This window comes from Pongo pygmaeus, chromosome 11, assembly GCF_028885625.2.
Source record: "Pongo pygmaeus isolate AG05252 chromosome 11, NHGRI_mPonPyg2-v2.0_pri, whole genome shotgun sequence".
In the NCBI taxonomy this organism is placed as follows: Eukaryota; Metazoa; Chordata; class Mammalia; order Primates; family Hominidae; genus Pongo; species Pongo pygmaeus.
Window position 1 is genome coordinate 65,593,933 of NC_072384.2, and position 19,622 is coordinate 65,613,554.

The 19,622-nt window shown below is 33.8% G+C and overlaps 1 protein-coding gene across 2 annotated transcripts in view; it reads right to left on the reverse strand.

The window, feature by feature from the left end:
- The window catches only part of SCN1A (sodium voltage-gated channel alpha subunit 1), a 142,484-nt gene that overhangs the window by 59,445 nt on the left and 63,417 nt on the right, over positions 1 to 19,622 (reverse strand). Inside the window, exons 4-9 of one of the 2 annotated variants that reach the window (XM_054478114.1) lie at positions 10,699 to 10,817; positions 8,545 to 8,634; positions 6,772 to 6,900; positions 4,995 to 5,086; positions 3,859 to 4,128; positions 381 to 444 (exon numbers count right to left, since the gene is read on the reverse strand). In XM_054478114.1, coding sequence (XP_054334089.1) covers positions 381 to 444; positions 3,859 to 4,128; positions 4,995 to 5,086; positions 6,772 to 6,900; positions 8,545 to 8,634; positions 10,699 to 10,817 — 764 coding nt within the window. Of the gene's footprint in view, positions 1 to 380; positions 445 to 3,858; positions 4,129 to 4,994; positions 5,087 to 6,771; positions 6,901 to 8,544; positions 8,635 to 10,698; positions 10,818 to 19,622 lie in introns of those variants that run through there. The other variant, XM_054478113.2, reaches the window with a different exon arrangement.

Here is a 19,622-nt window from a genome sequence, read left to right on the forward strand (position 1 = left end):
ATCCATATCCCTGCAAAGGACATGATCTAATTATTTTTTATGGCTGCGTGGTATCCCATAATGTATATGTACCACATTTTCTTTATCCAGCCTATCATTGATGGACATTTAGGTTGATTCCATGTCTTTGCTATTGTGAATAGTGCTGCAGTGAACATACATATGCGTGTGTCTAAAAGTATTACTTCTTGTTTTAGAAAACATAAATCTTACCTAATATTTACATAATCTCACACTTTATCAAAAACCTTACATATAGCAAATTAATGTCAATAAAATTAGTTGGCTGTTGTCTTCAGTTTCTATAAAAAGAGAGAAAAGATACACATATGTATGTGTACATACAAAGATACACAGATACACACAAATTATTGACTTACCCTGCATCAGAGCTATTTCCACATAGTAGTGCATCTAAAAAACCCTCCAGGAAATAATGATATCCTATTTGAAAAAAGAAAGTCATATGATGAACATTTGCATTGTTAAAAACACTAAAATGAGAACAGGAAGGTCAGGTTCTACTTTTAAGTTTATTGAGTAATTTTAAATATATAATTCATTCAAAGGCACAAGTATTTGTCTCTTCTCCCTCCAAATTCTAGATATTCTATCTAGATACTTTACAGTGCAAAGTATTTCTTCATTATGAAGAAATGGCATTAAATTGGAAACAGTGCAAAGATACTTTACTATAGACACTTTACAGTGCAAAGTATTTCTTCATTATGAATGTAAAGTTAGTGATAATGACAGGTACTAACATAATCTTTCAAAAAGGTATTAGTGTTTGTTCACCATTCTCACGAAAAAAATTCATTCAGTAAAAATAGGAATGACAGGAATTTCTTTGTTTTCACAAAACAGCCACATATTTCAAAATAAAAGAATAGTATATTTTCTGGTCCTTCTATATTTTTAACACTATACATTTTAATAATTAAGTATAACTTATATTCTCACATTTTCCAGAATATAGGCAACTTATAGTAAAATATGCATAAATCATATCAACAACTGAAATGAAAGCAATTTTAAAAAGTCTTAAATACTAAAGCTAAAATAATGACTGTAGGTGAACACTACATTCTCTCAAAGATTCCTGTTTCTTGCAAACTCCTTGGCTTCTTGCAACGTCCAGTTCTTCTATAACTTTTTCCTTGGTATTTTCAACTTTCTTTCTACTAAATATTGACATAATGAAGAACTCCCCTCACTGTGCTACCAGTAACCTGTATATACTTGAATTATTCTTAGGATGACACTACTATATTGTAATTATTTATTTACAAATATTCCTTCTAGAAAGTCCTGATCATTAATTATTTCTATATTAGTGTTTGTTTGAGACCAGGTAGCCTTTCTGTAAAGTTTATTGAATTAATAAGTAAATAAAAGACAAAAAAAGAAAAACATGGAATTAAACAATCAATGTTGGATTTTGTAAGAAGATATATTTTCTAGATGCTAAGTTTTCTGAGGAATTTATTCCATACATAGTTCCGTACAGGACACAGAAGCACATAAGGAAAAATATCATTTTTATTTCTAATATTCTGACTTCCTTGAACCTATACAGGAAAGTTGACATAGTATTTCCTAACTTTCAATTAAAATTAAACAAAGAGAAAGGACTATAATAGTTTCTGGATGAATTTTTGATATCTCATATTTATAAATGAAGTTTTGCCCATTAAATTCAATGATCTAACCTTAATGATCAGCCTTAACCTGAGGAAAATATAATTTTTCAGTTATAATATTTATCTTTAATTTTAATAAATTTAATTTTCTATTACTTTCAGAAATGAACCATTTTATTTATATTTGCATTTGGTTTAAAATAAGAACCATAGATGTTTAGAGCTGAAAATGACCTCAGATATTACTTATTTATTTTACTTCAAGTATTGGAAAAATGCAGTCCAATAAATTTTCCCTAGAGAGAATAAACCCTAAATAACCCTCATAGTCAGTATTTTGAACTTAGATAAAACAAACAAACCACAGATTTCAGGGAGCTGGTGATTGAAGTGGACCTACTGGCATCGTATCAAGTGAATAAGGAACATTTGTGTATTGCTCAGACACTGTTCTTAATCTAAAGATTGACAACTAAAGATTTACAACTAAATCTAAAGATTTTCAACTGTTTGTAAATTATTTATTAGCATATCACTGAATGTCATGGAAGAGTTTATTCGTATCAACCCAAGGTATTTTCCAGATTTATAACTATAAGAAGACACTGATTAGTACTTGCTTTTTAAACTATGCTATCATTACTTTCATAAATATCGAACAGCTAGTAACTTTCTGTAATTAATTCTGTTTGTTCCACACAGTCATTGAAGTTTTCTTTTTTTCCAAAATATTATTCATCACCTTAAAATAATAAAGATACACTATATTCAAGAACATCTAAAATCTAAGTTGTATAGGTTTAATGTTTTTCCTTAAAAAGGACTTTTTCTTTTCTTATTAATCATGTTCTAACTCTCCTTGCTTTTGAAATATCACTACTGGCAGATTCTAAAATTAAAGAGAGAGGAAACTTACACACTTTTTATTGTCACTTTCAAAAGAGAAAGGGTATTAGCACAATTATTATTTGTGAGACAGAGTCTTACTCTGTCACCCATGCTGGAGTTCAGTGGCATGATCATGGCTCACTGTAGTCTTGACCTCCCAGGTTCAAGTGATCTTCCCATCTCAGCCTCCTTAGTAGCTGAGACTATAGGTAAATGCTACCACACCCAACTCATTAAAAAAGTATATATATATATATATATATTTTTTTGTAGAGAAGGGGTCTCACTATGTTGCCCACACTGGTCTCAAACTCCTGGCCTCAAGTGATCCTCCAGCCTCAGCCTCCCAAAGTGCTAGGATTATAGGTGTGAGCCACTGCACCCAACTAACATTTTCTATTACTGTCTCCTGAAGCTTTATTAACTGTAATTTTCTTCTTTTTGATGTAATACTACTTTTTAAATATAAGAATAAGATTTACTTTTAGGTATCACTTTATTTCCTTAAGGTAATAAAATAATCTATTAAACTATAACACTCTGAAGCCACGCATTACCTCCATTATTTTCCCCAGTGTACTATACAGTTTCTGATACATAAAAGACGTTGTGTAATTAATGTATAATGAGTTATATTTGCATAGTACTGTAGAATTCGCAAAGGGCATTCACATATTTTATCTCCTTTCATTATATAATTACCACAGGAAGAATGTATAGCAACCAAGGATCCTAGGAAAATTCTTCCTAGCTGAATTCTTCAGCCTTCCAAATGATGATACTATAGAAAGTGGCATTTAGGAGTCAAAACTAGAGTAGTTATGAACAAAATTGTTAAATGTATGTGTAAGCCATTGATAAGGTGATTAACAAAATTCTTCTTTTAGTTCCAGAAATATAAATAATCTATTATTTAAAATCCAGGGGATAGAAATACCAAATAAAATATAATTTTAAATATTGTTAAATAGTTTGATTAGGTAATTTTCTAAAAGATCACGTCTTGTTACGTAATCATTTAAAAATATTTTTCATGCCTAGATGGAAGGCACATTAGCAATGAAAAGACTAAATATACATGATAGTAATTCTTTTTTAGAGGGTGTTTTACTTATTTCATTAGTTTTAAATTTTAAATTTTAATTTTTGTGGATACATGGTAGGTGTTTCTATATATGGGGTACATGAGATGTTTTGATACAGGCCTGCAATGTGTGCTAATCACATCATGTAAAATGAGATATCCAGCCCCTCAAGTATTTATCCTTTGTGTTACAAACAATCCAATTCTACTCTTTAAGGAAATGTACATAACAATAATTCTTACTTGAATCTTGAATATATGACTTCCAGTCAAACTCAAAGACAGTTTCATTTATAAGTGTACCATTGTAATTCACAGTTATATTCTTTTCTATACTATGTTCCTCCAAGGAAGCATTGGTGGGAGGCCATTGTATACATTTATTCCTCAGGTTGCCCATGAACAGCTGCAGCCCAATTAGAGCAAATACGCTCAGACAGAACACAGTCAGGATCATTACATCTGAGAGCTTCTTCACAGACTGGATCAGGGCTCCCACAATGGTTTTCAGGCCTGAAAGAAAGAAGTCTATTACTATGAAGACTTAACACATGTGAAATAATAAAAGCTTCACACAATTTTCTTGAAAACATAGATTTCATTCATAAATCCAAGAATGTTTGCAACGCTAGTGGAGAAGCAACACTTCATGGAAGGGGAAGAACTTATGAAGATAAACTCCAGAAATGTAATGATTTAAACAATGAAATGAAGATTCATATCCCATTATGTCGAGATAGAGTAATGGAAGGTTCATGTTCTTCATGGAGCCTATATTAAGGAAAGGGCCTTGTCTTTTTCCTTTTTGCTACTGAAACTTGTCTCACATTTTCATTAGGGTCAGGGGTCAGTTTTATAACAAAATACCTGAATAAATATTTTTAAATTCCTATTTATAAGTAGGAAAGATTTTGCTGTACAACTGAAAATGGTCTTCAGTATAATTGTGCCTTAAGATAATAGATCCTCCATGCAGACTACACTGTTCTTTATTGTCTTATTCCCTTCTCTTTTGTTAGCAAAAAACTTAGAAGATTTGCATTGTATACACACAGTCATTAATGACTCTAATGAATAAGAAATTACAGATTGGTACATTTAAAAGGGAGCAAATTCTCGATAAAACTAACATGGTGGAAAAAAAAAAAAAACCCATGATATTTGTAAGTGCAAATCACCTTGACCTCAAATTACAGTATCTCACATAAGACATTGTTAAACTCCAAGGCTGATAAAGCTTACGTCTAAACAATAAGAATCATTTTCTTTGAAACACCTAGTCTTATGATTCCTGATTTTCTGTAAAACTGAATGTCAAGCAAAGAGAAGGATGCTGAATCACATGATGGGTCCATCTCGTTGTCTAACCTTGCTCTCACCTGGAATGACTGAAATCGTCTTCAATGCTCGGAGAACTCTGAATGTTCTCAATGCCGAGACATTGCCCAGGTCCACAAACTCTGTGACGTACCTGTAATAGGGAGTTCACACACAAACACAATAACAGGATACAAAGAAAAAGCTGTAGGTACAAGGAGCCTATGCTTTACTCTAATCACTTCTTACCTGGAATTACAGAAATAGTTTTCAAAGCTCTCAAGACTCTGAAAGTGCGAAGAGCTGAAAAATTGCCTAGGTTTACAAATTCTGTTACAAACCTGTAGAATTAAATCAGAATTATTCAAGATTTTAGCAGGATTTATATTACTTGCATGGGTCTTTTATAAAGACCTTCTTGGTGATTTTAAATGATAAATATTATAAGTGGCAAATCAGGAATTAGATTCCATCAATCCTTTGTTCACATAATTTAAGGCCATTAGCTAAATGTAAACTTCATAAAGTAGGCACCCTTGTTGTCACTCTGGAAAGCAATGCAACCAACATCATGTGTAACTTGTAAAAAGAAAGTAAATCTTGGCTATGGTTTAGGGTTTTAGTCAGAAAAAAATATATGAAATCACCCAACAGAAATTTAGGCATTAAAAGGCAATTTGCCTTACTGCTTTTATATATGAGATAAGATTTTCCTAGTGTAACTTTTAAATAAAAGTTAAGCAAATTAAGAACAATACTTTATGAGGGTCCAATGCTGCCCCTATTATTACTGCCATTTTGTTCTTAAGAAATAGAAGTCCTGTAGGCCTTTTGAGCTGTGGCCAGAGAGCCTAGCAAAGAATTGGCCCAACCTGATCAGATAGGAAATTAAGACGAGACATTCGGAGTCCTGAGTATATCAGTGCCACCTCTCCTGCTCCTATCCGCTACATCACAACTGTTAGAGGCCAAAAAATCAGCTCCTGAAGGAAGGATGAGGGTGTTGTTGGGCTGCCTCCTTCTACACCCTACTTTCACTTAGTCTGGAATGGTTTTCTATTATTGTTCTGGGTCTCTTCCTGAGGAAGTTTGCCACTAGAAAAAAAAGCATGGGGGTGCATAAACTGTACATATTACTGAGTGGATATGAATAGGAGATAAGGATAAGGAAGTTTCTGTTCAGACTAAAGAGATGAAGAGAGCCATAAAAGGAAAGAAGAAAGAAAAGGGGTCAGGAGAGAAACAGAAAGAGGCAGAGAGAATGTATTCCTCTACAGGTCTTAGAAATCAGTAATTTAATATATTAAAAACATAATATTTCAAGTATCTTCTTTCTTCTCTTAGTTTGATTTGTCAGATCGTTTTGATGCTAGTAGATACTTACTTTCGATTATTCTACCAAACCAATAAAAGAAGCTGTGTGTAATATGAGCAAGGTCATTGCAAATTTGTGTAGCCAATAGAACTGTTTTGTGGCTGTAATTTTTAAAGTGATTTTCACAGATGTATTACAAATATGCTTGTGTTTTGACATTAGATTGTGTGTGTTCATGTGTGTTTGTGTGTGTGTGTTTGTGCATGTGTGTGTGGAAGAGTGGCATATGTGAAATTTTCTGACAGATGCTACGTGTGAAAATTGTAGTTCTCAACTACTGCAAAGCCTTCATGCTATAGTGGAATTCCACTTAGACCTTTGTTGTGCTAAATTGAAATCCAGAGTTTGAATGTATAAATCACACCAAAATATTCTACAGGTAAAGCAAGCCTATTCTTAAAAGCATAAGCACTGATGGAAAACCAAACTATGTTCTCTCTTAAAGTTTCAAAAAAGGCACTTACGCAAAAGTAATGACAGTGAAATCGAGCCAGTTCCATGGATCCCGAAGGAAAGTAAAATCTTCTAAACAGAATCCCCTTGCAATAATTTTTATAAGTGATTCAAAAGTATATATTCCTGTGAAGGTGTATCTGAAAACGAGCATCCAAAAAATTTGATAAAGTAATAGTGTTTTTTCATAGCATACCAATTTCTTATCACTCCATCAGTGGAATAGATAAATACTAAAAAAGAAAACTAAGCAGATGGATTTTATTTTCATACAAATGAAACGTAGCCCTAAATTTAAATTCAACTTCCTAACACAAAGAGTTGTTTCGTAAAGTGTCTTAAGAGCAGTGTGAGAAATACAAGGTACATGAAATCTATTTAGTCGTTGTCTGAAATGTCTTGGTATTTACGTAAATACAGTCTCCTGAGAAATATTTAGTATGCTTACATGATGGAATAGCCAATCAATAATATTACAGAAGCATGAAATGATTTTCTTTTAGGGAAAAAAATCTCAAGTTTAATGGTGTTCTAAGAATGAGAGGAAATTGACAAATTAGAATGTCTTCTTTTTTTTTCTACAAGATAATTTAACTTGCTTGGAACAAAGACTTCTTTAAAATCAAAGTAAATATTTCTAGGGTTATAAGAAGTAAAAATTTAATTTAGAATAAAATTCTTGTGATAATTCAGGAACTTAGGTGTTGGCAAAGTTTAAATCTTCTACTCAGAAATTGGGGTGTGAGAGTGGCATAAAATCACAAAAAAACTAGGGCGACTGAAAACCTGTGGGGCCTCCCATATTAACTTCAATACTTCAGAATTTTTTGTAAATAAAATTTATTATTTTCTTCAAGATGTCATTTTTCTTATTGGTTTCAGCCTGGAAGTGTCTAGGAAAGGAGACACTCTTGGAAATAGGTTGGTGCAAATGTTGGTGGACAGTCTTGGAAATAGGTTGGTGCAAACATTACCTCCAATTGAAGGTAATGGCAAAAACCACAATTATGTTTACACCAACCTAATACTTCTGTAGTTGCTATGGGTCAGCAGCTGTATAGTAACAGGCATTACAAATAGGAAGTGTGGGCAGGTGAGCAGCTATGGTTAGAGTAGCCCAACTTCAGTTATCACAAATCTGGCCTCTGTGCTTCAAAGGTATCCCCAGAACAGAGAGATCATCAATATAGTTAGTAATGCTTCTGGTTTCTGAAAACTCTACAAAAAGTTCCACTTCTGTTAGTTTAGTCTTCAGTCTACTGAATTTTCAAGTTCTACAACCCTGAAACTTTGGATTATTTTTCAATTTGTTGGTGACTACGCTTGGAACTATATTGGCCTGACATGAAGTGAATGTGCCTGATGGAAATGAAAACTTTGCGAGGTTCAATATTGTCTTCACATGGCATTTGTAACTAACCCTTTTTGATTCGTGATTCAATGTATTTATCTGGAATTTAACTGGAACCAAGGTCTACCATATTGGCTCTTTTCTGCAATTGCTTTGACCACATTTGGTTTGGCTACTGTAGATTTTAAAGAAAAAGGGGTAAATGTCCAAGAGTGGTGGTCTTCAGGTGAACACCAGGTACAGGCAAAAGAGAGTGATAATCAGTATAACGCCAGCAGGCCTGAGGGCCAATGAGCATTGTCCTCTTGCTGCGTAATTTTGTCTAGGAATGACTTTAATAAAATGCTCTTCAGTTTTATTTTAAGACTACATTAAGACACAGTTTCAAAATCCCAAATGTATATATGTTATTAAAAATATAAGTTGAACTTACTCTACATTCTTTGTCCAATCAGGAGGGTTACTCATTGTCATAAACACACAATTTGTCAAAATAGTGCACATAATTAGCATGCTGAATAATGTAGGTTATTGTTAAGGAACACACAAAAGAAAATCGAAATCCAAGTGTTATATTACAAAAAGCTAACATTGAAAAGCCCAAACTGCAGCTTAGCCAAAATTCAGGGATAAATGCATTATGGGCAAGTCATCTAATCTCTTTAAATTTCAATTTCTTCATGTGCAAAATGTGGGTAATAATATCACCTTCACTGAGTATTTGTATAGATTAAATGAGGTAATGTATATGAAAGCATTATATCAGTATAAGGTGTTGTTTTTACAACTATTATTAAATCAATATATTCACCTCCCAGAGAACTTCAGTGGGAAGACTATTTTTGTGCTACCTGGAGTTGCATAGTTTTTCAGCAGAAAGTATTGACTTGAGCTCATTCAGGCGAATAAACTAGTAAATTGTTGAGGAAGGCCGCTTATCTGCAATATTGTAATTTCTTAAACACATCTTATCCAACATAGTTCAATGCATGAAAACAATTTGTAGTCAAAGTACAGCACGATGCTAATTGTTGGGTTGCTCTATTTTGACTGAGTTTATACAAGTGCAGCAGCGTTCGATAACATTAAAAGTGAATATTCTTGAAGGTTGGCACTTAACATGATGGGAATGTAATTAAAATTCAACATAGCAAAGTGATGTTGGCCAAGAGACTCAACCTCTCTGTGCCATTGCCTTGTATCTCTTCCTACTTCTCTACAATGGAGCTAATAATGTACTCATTTTGTAATGTAACCATTTTTACATGCAGATTAAATGAGTTAATATATTGGAAATGCTTGGAACAGTCACGGTACATAAGTAAATATACTCTAAGTGGTAGCTAAAACAAATGAACAGACATAACAGAATTATAAAACTGAAAGGGACCCTAAAAATTAGTTTTATCACTATATTTTAAAAATCAGGGAAATAAGGCCTTACTAAGCTCTAGAGGAACCAGATAAAGGGTCCAGGACTAGAATATAAGTTTCCTGCATTAAGATCCAATATTCCTTCCACTATAGTTTACTGCCAAAACAAAAATTTTCCATAATTGAAAAAGAAAGTTTTCATCAAATGACCACATGATGGCGCTAGGAATACAAACTGGGACAAGGAAACTTGCGTAAGTGTAAAAACCCTATCATATGATTTTTATGTTTCAAATCTTTTAATTTTAGTAATAGCATATTTATACCACTAAAGAAATTTCTTGCTATCATATTAAAATTAGAATGGTCGTTTAAATTTTAGAATCCTTTAAGAAAAGTAGTATGAGCTTATGATAATTATAATGGTATTTTAATATCTATTATTGTCAAAGCTATTAAACAAGATACAATCAGAAGTGAATTGTTTTGCTAAATTGATTAACAAATGAATTTAGTCGTAGAGTCCTTTTTAACACCAATGGGAATCATGAAACCAAATCCCTTAAGACCATTTGGAAATATATGCCAACTTCTCTCATTAAATTCCAGAGTCTTTACTAAGCAAACAGTTTTGCATGGCAGCATCATAACTTATGACTTGAATTTGAAATTCAGCCAATATTCCAGTACTTCCTTCACAAAAATCATCAGGAAATTTCAAGAATTAACTAAGTACTGGCCAAAGACTCCTGACATTCTCTGACAGAAAATATACTTAAAGGTTTATTCTAAGATACACTGAAGTGTTTTATATCATAACTATGGATAAACTTGAGTCTGGTTTTCTGTTATTATATCATTGCTCACTGCAAATTCTACATCATCACAAACTTTGTATAAAGATGGTAGAGGTAAACATGGTTATCTTACTTTAGATTTGTAGGATTCAATACATATAAGTGTTTTTAGAAAGATAACAAAAGTACATAAATACATCTTTATATATAATATATAAAATGTTAAAGACTGCATGTTTCAGTAATGTCTGTGTGATTAATGAACTTTAAGAATGAGGCTAATATGACAAAGATGCAAAATGAGAGTGATGAAAACTATATAATATCGACATTTCCCAATTTAATTTGATATTTAGCTATAAAGTGCTTACAGATCATGTACAAATAGTTAATATTAATCACTTGAAAAAGGATATGAATGTACCAAAATCTTAATAGCTATTTTCCTAAGAGGATTGAAGGGAGTTAAAATGTACAGGGCAGAGGTGGCACTGAACCGGAAGATGGCCTTCCCTTTATTCAATACTATAAAAGTCTGTAAGACAGGAACACAACATAGAAGTATGAAAGTATAAACCACTTAAACTCTATTATCTACTTTCTGTTACTTGTCATAATAAATTATTCTAAAGTTAAATGAGAAACCAGCACAATCACAATTTCTAAAGTGCACCATGAAAACAAACTGTCACTGGATCTCTTCTTAATTAGAGAGGAAATCCAATGATACCACTTACCTTTTACCTAATACTTACCCTCAATTTTATTGTACATAAGACTATTAGCCAAGAGACGTCATTTATTTTCTTGATATTTTAAGTGTCTGAGTTAAATGAAAGTCTTAAATGGGTGCACATTTCATTTCATTCCAAAAAACTTAAGGCACTACATGCTTTTTATAGTGATTTCAGCTTTCCCAATTCAAATATCTTGAAAATTAATCCTGTGGAATGCAAAATCATTCAATAGAACTGATACTATTTTTGAAATAAAGATTGTTTTTACCATCTGTTCTCATAAAATAAACATTATCACTCTCTTCATAATAGAAAATAAAAACAGCCACCATCAAACCCACTCTTGGGTTAGATGGATGTAATCCAATAATTGATTTCTGGAGGCCAAGATCCCTGGAGAGTACCCGTTGACCAGAAGTGCTAAATTCTGTACTGGGATTTCTGAGTTAGCTGACATACTGAATTCTAATCCCAATTGACTTCCCATCTTATGCAGTGCTTTCTTATCACAGAGGAAAAGCTCAAAGCCCCTGAAGAATCCAGGATCCATGAATGTGAATGAAATTCCTTCCAAAAATTAGACTTATTTGAGATCAATTGGCCGTGGGCAGACAAAACATTAAAGAAGCAACATGCAAGGGTGTAAAAAGGACCCTGACTCAATGTTTTCCAAGGTGCTTACTTATATTTAGACAGAGCCAGGGAGAAAGCCTTTATCTCTGTGAAGAACATATTTGGGAAAGGAAATTTAAACTTCTTCATTTTAAATTCACCCGTTCTTCAAAAGCTCTCTTTTCTAAGCCTTAGGATGCATATCTGCACAGATCATGTTATGATATAGCAAGCATAAACTTTATTTTCTACTAAGAATCTTTGTATAGTCTTAGCTCATTAACAGATTTCCCCTATACTTGCAGGATTTTCTAAATTCAAGTAAAGCAAACCCACCCTCCCACACCCCTACCCCCTAAATATTTATGGAGCTGGTTTTTTAAAATTAGCACTTTCTATCTGGTATGGGTAGAAGTGTCCTAAACTGGCTGTGAAAGTATGGTCCCCCAACCAGTACTGGTTAAGTATAGATATGGAGAGTCCATGTTTAGAAATTTGTAAGGCAATTAGACCAATTAATGTTGTGTCTGTTTATTCTAATAATAAAAAAGTAGGGGGATGTTGTTGTGGGCCTGTTTTTCATTTCAGTTCTCTAGAGACTAATTTTTACTTCATTTTATAGAAGAATAGAGACCTCACATCCTCAACAGAGTTTGAGAAGCACTGCTCCAAGTCTCACCTCTGCCTGCATTCCCTCTATCATCTTTGAAGGAGTATGAGTCCAGAAAACAGATAGAACTTTACCACAAAGTGCATTTGAAGGAAGGGAGAATTTCACCTGTGCTTACTAGAAGAACAATCACCTGTGCCAACAATACTTAGCCCTCTTTTTCTCTGATTCATTGAGGGATTCTGTCCCTGAATGACACTGTGAGATCATCATAAATCTGAACAGACTTGTGCAATGCAAATGCCTTTGCTGTGGGGGAATATGAGCATGTAAGAACACAGAAAGGCCCAAAGTGAGCTAGCTCAGGAATAAATATGGTCCACCTTTCAAACATACTGCATATACTTCCTTTCCCCCCAAATATGCTGAGTAAAATCTGATAGAAATATTAGGGGCTCAGATGGCCGGGCACAGTGGCTCACGTCTGTAATCCCAGCACTTTGGGAGGCCAAAGTGGGCAGATCATCTGAGGTCAGGAGTTTGAGACCAGCCTGGCCAACATGGTGAAACCCCATCTCTACTAAAAACACACAAAAAAATTATCTGGGCCTGGTGGTGGGCGCCTGTAATCCCAGCTGCTTGGGAGGCTGAGGCAGGAGAACAGGAGAATTGCTTGAACCCAGGAGGCGGAGGTTGCAGTGAGCCAAGGTCGCGCCACTGCACTCCAGCCTGGGTGATGTGAGCAAAACTCCATCTGAAAAAAAGAAAAAGAAATATTAGGGGCTCAGGTAGGAGAACCAGTAAGGATATAACACAGAATATATATATTTTAAAATAAGAATCTGTTGATTTCAAATAATATTAAAAGCTAATTTTGAAACAAATACTAGTGATTCAAAGAGATGATGAGAAAGAAATGACAATCCATAGATGGCCTAAATCTTGGGCTGGAGTGTGAGGATAATCAAGATGGTACTGTTTGTACCTCCGGGGATAAGGAAAATAACCAGGCTCATCCTAAGGAGACAGGACCTTACTTAGAAGAGAACACCTGTGATGCTGGCTCCTTGGTCACTGTTAAGCCCAAACCATGACCAGAGGTAATAAATGACCAAAACAGAAAAGATAGACAAGGAGTGGTAAAGTAAAAGGCAAAGCTAGAGGTCTAAAAGAAGGGAGGGGAAATATTTCTGCCCTGAGTACTAAAAAGTAAAAGAGGCAAGATTCAGAAACCAAACACAACAAGGGTCCAAAAAGGGAGTCTGCCTAGAAGTAAAAAGAGCAGAGGATTCTAGACAAAAATCAGGGAAAGGTGGGGACAGAGAGAAATCTGTTAAAGGACACAAAATTACAACTAGATAGGAGGAACACATTCTAGCTTTCCACACCACTGTAGGATGACTATAGTTAACAATAATTTGTTATATAGTTTCAAATAGCTGGAAGGAAGATATTGAATGTTCCCAACACAAAAAATGATAAATGTTTGAGATGATGGATACGCTAATTACTCTGATCTGATCACTATACATCATATGTATTGAAACCACTATATGCCTCATAAATATGTACAATTATTATGTGTCAATTTAAAAAATAAGATAAAAGGAGGTATAAAGGGCTGAAACTCAGGCGAGTTTAATGAAACCAAAGCACTCCCAATGTTTATATGTGATTCTAAATCTAAAAGTCCTTTGACATAGAGAAAATTAATACTTTGACACAAAAGTTCAAAACAAATGGGCATAATTATCAATTGTTCAAGCCTTAGATGAAAACATTTACTGATTTTACAGTGTATTACCTTTATTCATTTAAAAAATTTAAAGAATGTGTAGAAGATTATTTTGTAACAAGATTTATATGTGTAATGGAAAATACTTGCAAGCTGAATTTATAAATGGAACTGGTAAGGTTTTACTGAACAACAGTATTTGTTTTGCCTTAATTTTTCATAAGACATACTGTTGTGCAAGACATCCTTGCTACCCAGAAAGCTAACAATAAGGCCAACATTAAAGGACCATTTTTCATAGGATTTCTTCTGTGAGAACTCCATTTTTCTTAGATTGAAACATACATGCTTATGTGCAAACTTCATAGATGTAGCGTTAAGGTGTTGATGGATTTTAAACAGCCTTCCAATAAAGCAAAAGTACCCAGACTTGTATAGCAAACCAATATGTATAATTTTAAATATGATAGCACTTTCATGTCAGAGTAAGTTCCATTTGTAATGTCAATCTTATTATATGTAATTGATCTTATGTTTACTTCCTCAACTGTCTGTATCTTACCTTCTTGTAATTGCTTACATAGCCAAGAAGCCAATCATTCAGTTTATAAGTGTTAAGAATTAATAAAAGGATACTTGTTTCCAAGTACTCTCAGATACAACTTTCTCCCAAAAGTGGTATTGATGATATTGAAGGGAGGGAAGAGTCTGAAGGAAATACTGTTTACTTACAACAAATACTTAAGTAGCTCTAGAGTTTTCAAATATATAGATATTTGCCTTCCCCGCTGTACATATAAGAAAGGGCTCCAAGAGGGAAGAGTTCAAAGACTAGCTAAGATATTGCTGTACCTTAAACTGTATAAACAAATATTATGTAGCTTTAAGCTAATCAAGATTTATGAACTATTAAATTGGGTGACTTTTTAAAAACTTTTTAAAAGAATGTATTGGTTAGCTTATTATAGTGAAGTATCTTAGCATCCTTTAAATCTAATTAGTTCAACAAAGATTTCATTAATACAACTTATCAGGATAACTTTTATTGCAGTAAGTCATTTGAATAAAAAAGAAACAGTTCAAAGTTGGTGGTGGAGGAGAAAAGTTTTATACAGTAGTATCTAGCCCAAAACAAACCCCTCTTTACCACCCAAGGCTCATAGGAACATTGACATGACTGGCTCCACTTACAAGCAGCAAGACTTTGTGGTTTAGTACAATTCAGGCACATCTATGACTATTCTTAATATTTGTCCTTCAGTTCGTTTGTTATAGGGCTAAAAGAAATGCTTTAATTGCAGTTCTACAAAGAAATAGAGCTGTTTGAAATTAATAACATCATTTTAACACGTGGATAATTTTCTGCTTCAAAACAAATTTTGAAGCATGGCATTGTAACTGAGGTAGCAACTAGATTTTACATGTGAAAAATCACTTTACAGACTTATTTGCAGGAATGTAACATTCATACAATAGGGGTTTTTCTAGCTTGTCACTTATGTCTTCATATACAGGTATCAAGTTTATTGAGCATATATACAATAAGTTGGTAATTATGTATGAGCATTGCAGACATCCGGAAATGAGCAGGGACCTAGTTTAGGTCCAATTGTTAATTTCAATTGATGGCAATTCAAAATACTTGTATGAACTGTTTAGTACAATATTTGCAATGCCCTGTGCTACATTCTAAAGAGAAAACAAAGATACATAGGTTATAACACCAAGACATTTATAAACTAGGAGATGCTCAACTATTTGTTTTAATAGAATATAGAAGAATTGATGAGGGTTTACCTTGACCAGCACTTTCCAACAGAAATATAATGTAAGCTACAAATCTGAGCTACAGTTATGATTTTAAATTTCCTGAGAGCCACATTAAAAGAAAAACAAAGCAGGTGAGATTAATTTTAACAGTGTTTTCTTTAACCCAACATATCTGAATTATTATCATTTGGAAATGAAATTGATATAAACATTTTCGAGATATGTATATTTTTATACTAAGTCTTAGATCTTTGAAATCTGGAGTTACACTTACATATTTCAAGTACTCAATAGCTACACAAGGCTAATTAATCTCTGCTGTATTGGGCAGCACAGACCTAAACTTAAACCATCCATTGTTCAGCAAGCTCATACCTTCTTCAGCAATCCTTGCCATGTAAAAATCATTTATGGTTTTAAAGAAAAAGCAAGAAGGAAGTTATATAGAAAAATTGGTAATAACCCTGGTAATTAACAGTTTAATAATCTGGGAAGCAACATTATGAAAATATAAGTATGATTTGTTTTATCTTATGTTAAGAGTGCAAACTCTGAAATTAGATTTCTGGTTCAAAAGCTAACTTTGCTGCCTTCTAGCAGTGTGATCCAGAACAGGCTTCTTAACTTTGTGTGACTCAGTTACCTCACTTGAAAACAGAATAAATGTACTTAGCTCACAGAGGTGATGTGATTCCAATTTAGTCGGTCAGATTTTGATACCTAGTTTTTATACTTTAAATAAGTAATCCAGATGATTCTGTCATAGCAGAGCTGTTAATGTTTGTTACCTAATGGTTATAAAAAATCATAAGCCATTGCCAAAATTATCAATGATTATGTTGTACATGTGGATTGAAATCTTGCCTCTTGATCTAACTGAATAGTTACTAAGAAAATAATTATGTTATAATGATTTGGTAGAAATTGCTATTTATGAAACTATATTTGTTATTATCTAGTAATCTTTTCTTGTTTCTGGGCTTATAGAAAGTGATTTGTTTACAATTTTTTCCCAGGATGGACATTGAATTTATTAACAAGCCATGGTTTTTCAGTTTCTTTTTCTCATTTAAATATAGTCATTACCTTAACATTTATTTCAATCTAAGGGCCATATTCTTCAAAGTACATAGTTTAAACATAAGCTCAAACTTTGTGTTTCATCTAAACATTTTTGAAACATTGCCAAACAACAGGGCTGACTCCAAATTTATTGCACTTTCTTACTCTTAAAGTAAATCTACTGGCAAAGACAAGAAATAACACAGGAAGGTGAGCTATGATGATGAAAAATACACAAAATGTAGAATGTACTACTGGTTGGTTAAATTTATCCTTTAGCTTCAAAGTTTAAAACAGGCAATTTCCAACACTTACATGAGCTGTGCTCCAAAAATGCATTTGGAAGTCAATTGTTTGGAAATGTGAACATATATTCTCACAGATACACATATATTTCTAGACTCACAAGTCTATCAAACTGTTAATGAAGTACAATTCTGAATTAATGGCACTGCGAAACTTTATCACTGTGTGTAAGAAAGTGTTACTCTGAAAATGGCGGAGTTCTCTCCTTGAAATAGCCTGGAAGTCAGACTAGGAAAATTATCTGGCTCTAGCTCCTACCCAGAAGTGCTATTAAGTTTTTCATAGCTCTAAGCTGCTGGCTTGGAAAGAGGTTCCAGCATGAAGGCGGAGAATTAGAGCCATGTTGCAAGAGGAGAGATGCTTCAAAGTTTTGGGTGTGAAGAGCAGCATAGATGGTGAGGAGATTCCATTAGTATAATACATATCTCTGGGGACATTTCTTATGCTGGGCCAATTCCATGGCATATAATTTTTTCCCAAGGACTTTAAATGGTCTCACCTACTTCCCTTCTCATTTATCATAGCCTGTGAGTTCAAGCCAAGATTTTCTTCCTTTTCTGGCTCACTGGGGGATGAAAAGTTTTCTTGCAGGCTTTCTACCTGACTCTGAAAACAGTATGCCATATTTAATATTTTTTCATCTCCTAGTCTCATTCAATTTTTTCCTTTCAACCAGGGATAACCAGACTAAACAATAATCTGTGTCATTTGCCTACCCGTGGGCCACCAAGCTTTAATATATAGCCTTCACTTAATGACTGATGTGGTCCTTAAGCCACAGATTACAAACTAAAATGCCCACAGAGGCTAAGTGACAATAGGTACCTGCCAGTTTTAGGCATATAAGTCAGTATGCCTGAACTGATATTTCAAGAGGAATCCTTAGGTGTATAATTTTATGTGTGTGTGAAAGATTTTCTGATTTATAAATGCCAGAAAATAATTCAAAATTATAAATAATTTTGTTAGTTTAACAAAACATGTCTGTGGACTCCATGCCTCGTAGTCAGTTTTTAAACATTGTTGCCATAAGCTCACACAAAAGAGAAGAATTTGTACCTAGAGAAGAGTCTGTAAAATTGCTTGTTCCTATGCTTTAGCTGGGTGGGATGGGGGAGGGTTGGGGCCAGTGGAGGAGATAACTCAGCAGAAGGTGCCTCCCTAGAAAGTGCCTAGGTAGGCTTTTGTCAGCCAAGGCTGCAGAGCCCTCAGCCTCTTCTCCAGCAGAGAGAAGAAACTATAACAATAAGGAAAAAGAATAAAATCTGGAGCTGAAACAATTTTCAGCCCTATATCATCAGAATGTACATACCATGGGTCTGCTACACTATTATATGGTCAGTTAATTTTTCTTTGACTGGAAAGAACACTTTTGAGCCCAGCTTGATTACAAGCTTGCTGTGTGAGAACTATGAGCAAACTATTCCCCTCAATTTCTCCATCTCAGTGGAGAAGATTATACTAATACCAGTCTCAGGATTGTTTTGAGGACAAAGTGAAATAAAACATGTCAGTGCCCTTAGTGAATTCTAAAGTGTCAATAAAAATATAAGGATTAAAATATTTAAAATGCATCTCTGTATTCTAACTCTTAAATATACACATATAAGAACATTTCTGTTTCTCCAAAGCATGGCCAATTTTAGTATTGGCATTTTCAGGTTCAATATCTTTCTTCTCAAACTTCCTATCGAGGAAAACGAGGCCATCAGCTTCCTTCTATCTGACACCTAAACACCTCCAAAACCAATTCTGACTCTATCCATTATTCTACATCTCCATTGTCAAAATGCTAGATCAAGTATAAAACTCCTAAATTTCTCATAGAGAAGTTGAGTGATTTTTAACAATGTAAAGTGGACCATGTTACTCCTGTACCCAAATACTTGATGGAAATTTATTTTGCTTTGAAAATAACCTTCGAACTCTTTAAGATGTACTGAAAGATCCCTTTTATCTAGCCCCAGGTTATACCTCCCCAACCTCACCTTATTCTCTTCTTACCTATTACAGGTCAGCTTGATTATATGTCTTATTCTATGCTGTTCTCTTTCCTTGGAAGATTCTCCTCCCCCTCCTCCTTTTTAACCTTCAGATCCCAATTTAAATGCCATTTCCTTATAGAGGCACACAATTTAGATTTCCTGAATTGATCCTCTTTGAAAATAGGTGCTTATCACCCTACTGGAATTTAGTGGGGAAAAAAATTTCTAATTATTTTAGAAGCTAATCTAGATCACTGAGTGTCTAAGATTTTAGTTTTTCCTTTGTCACCTCCCTGTCTCTGTCTCAGAAACAGTCCCAAGATGGTGATGTTGATAAATAAAATGAGTAATAATAATAAATAAATAAGTTTTTACAAAGGCAGGAAATGGCCAAGTGTTGAAATGACCAGTAAGGGTTTGGGAAATACTGCCAGCCTGGGAGACAAGAATCACATCTTGCAAAATAGCATGAGTAGGAAACAGGAAGGACAGCTATAGGCTTATTTAGATTCTATCACTGACT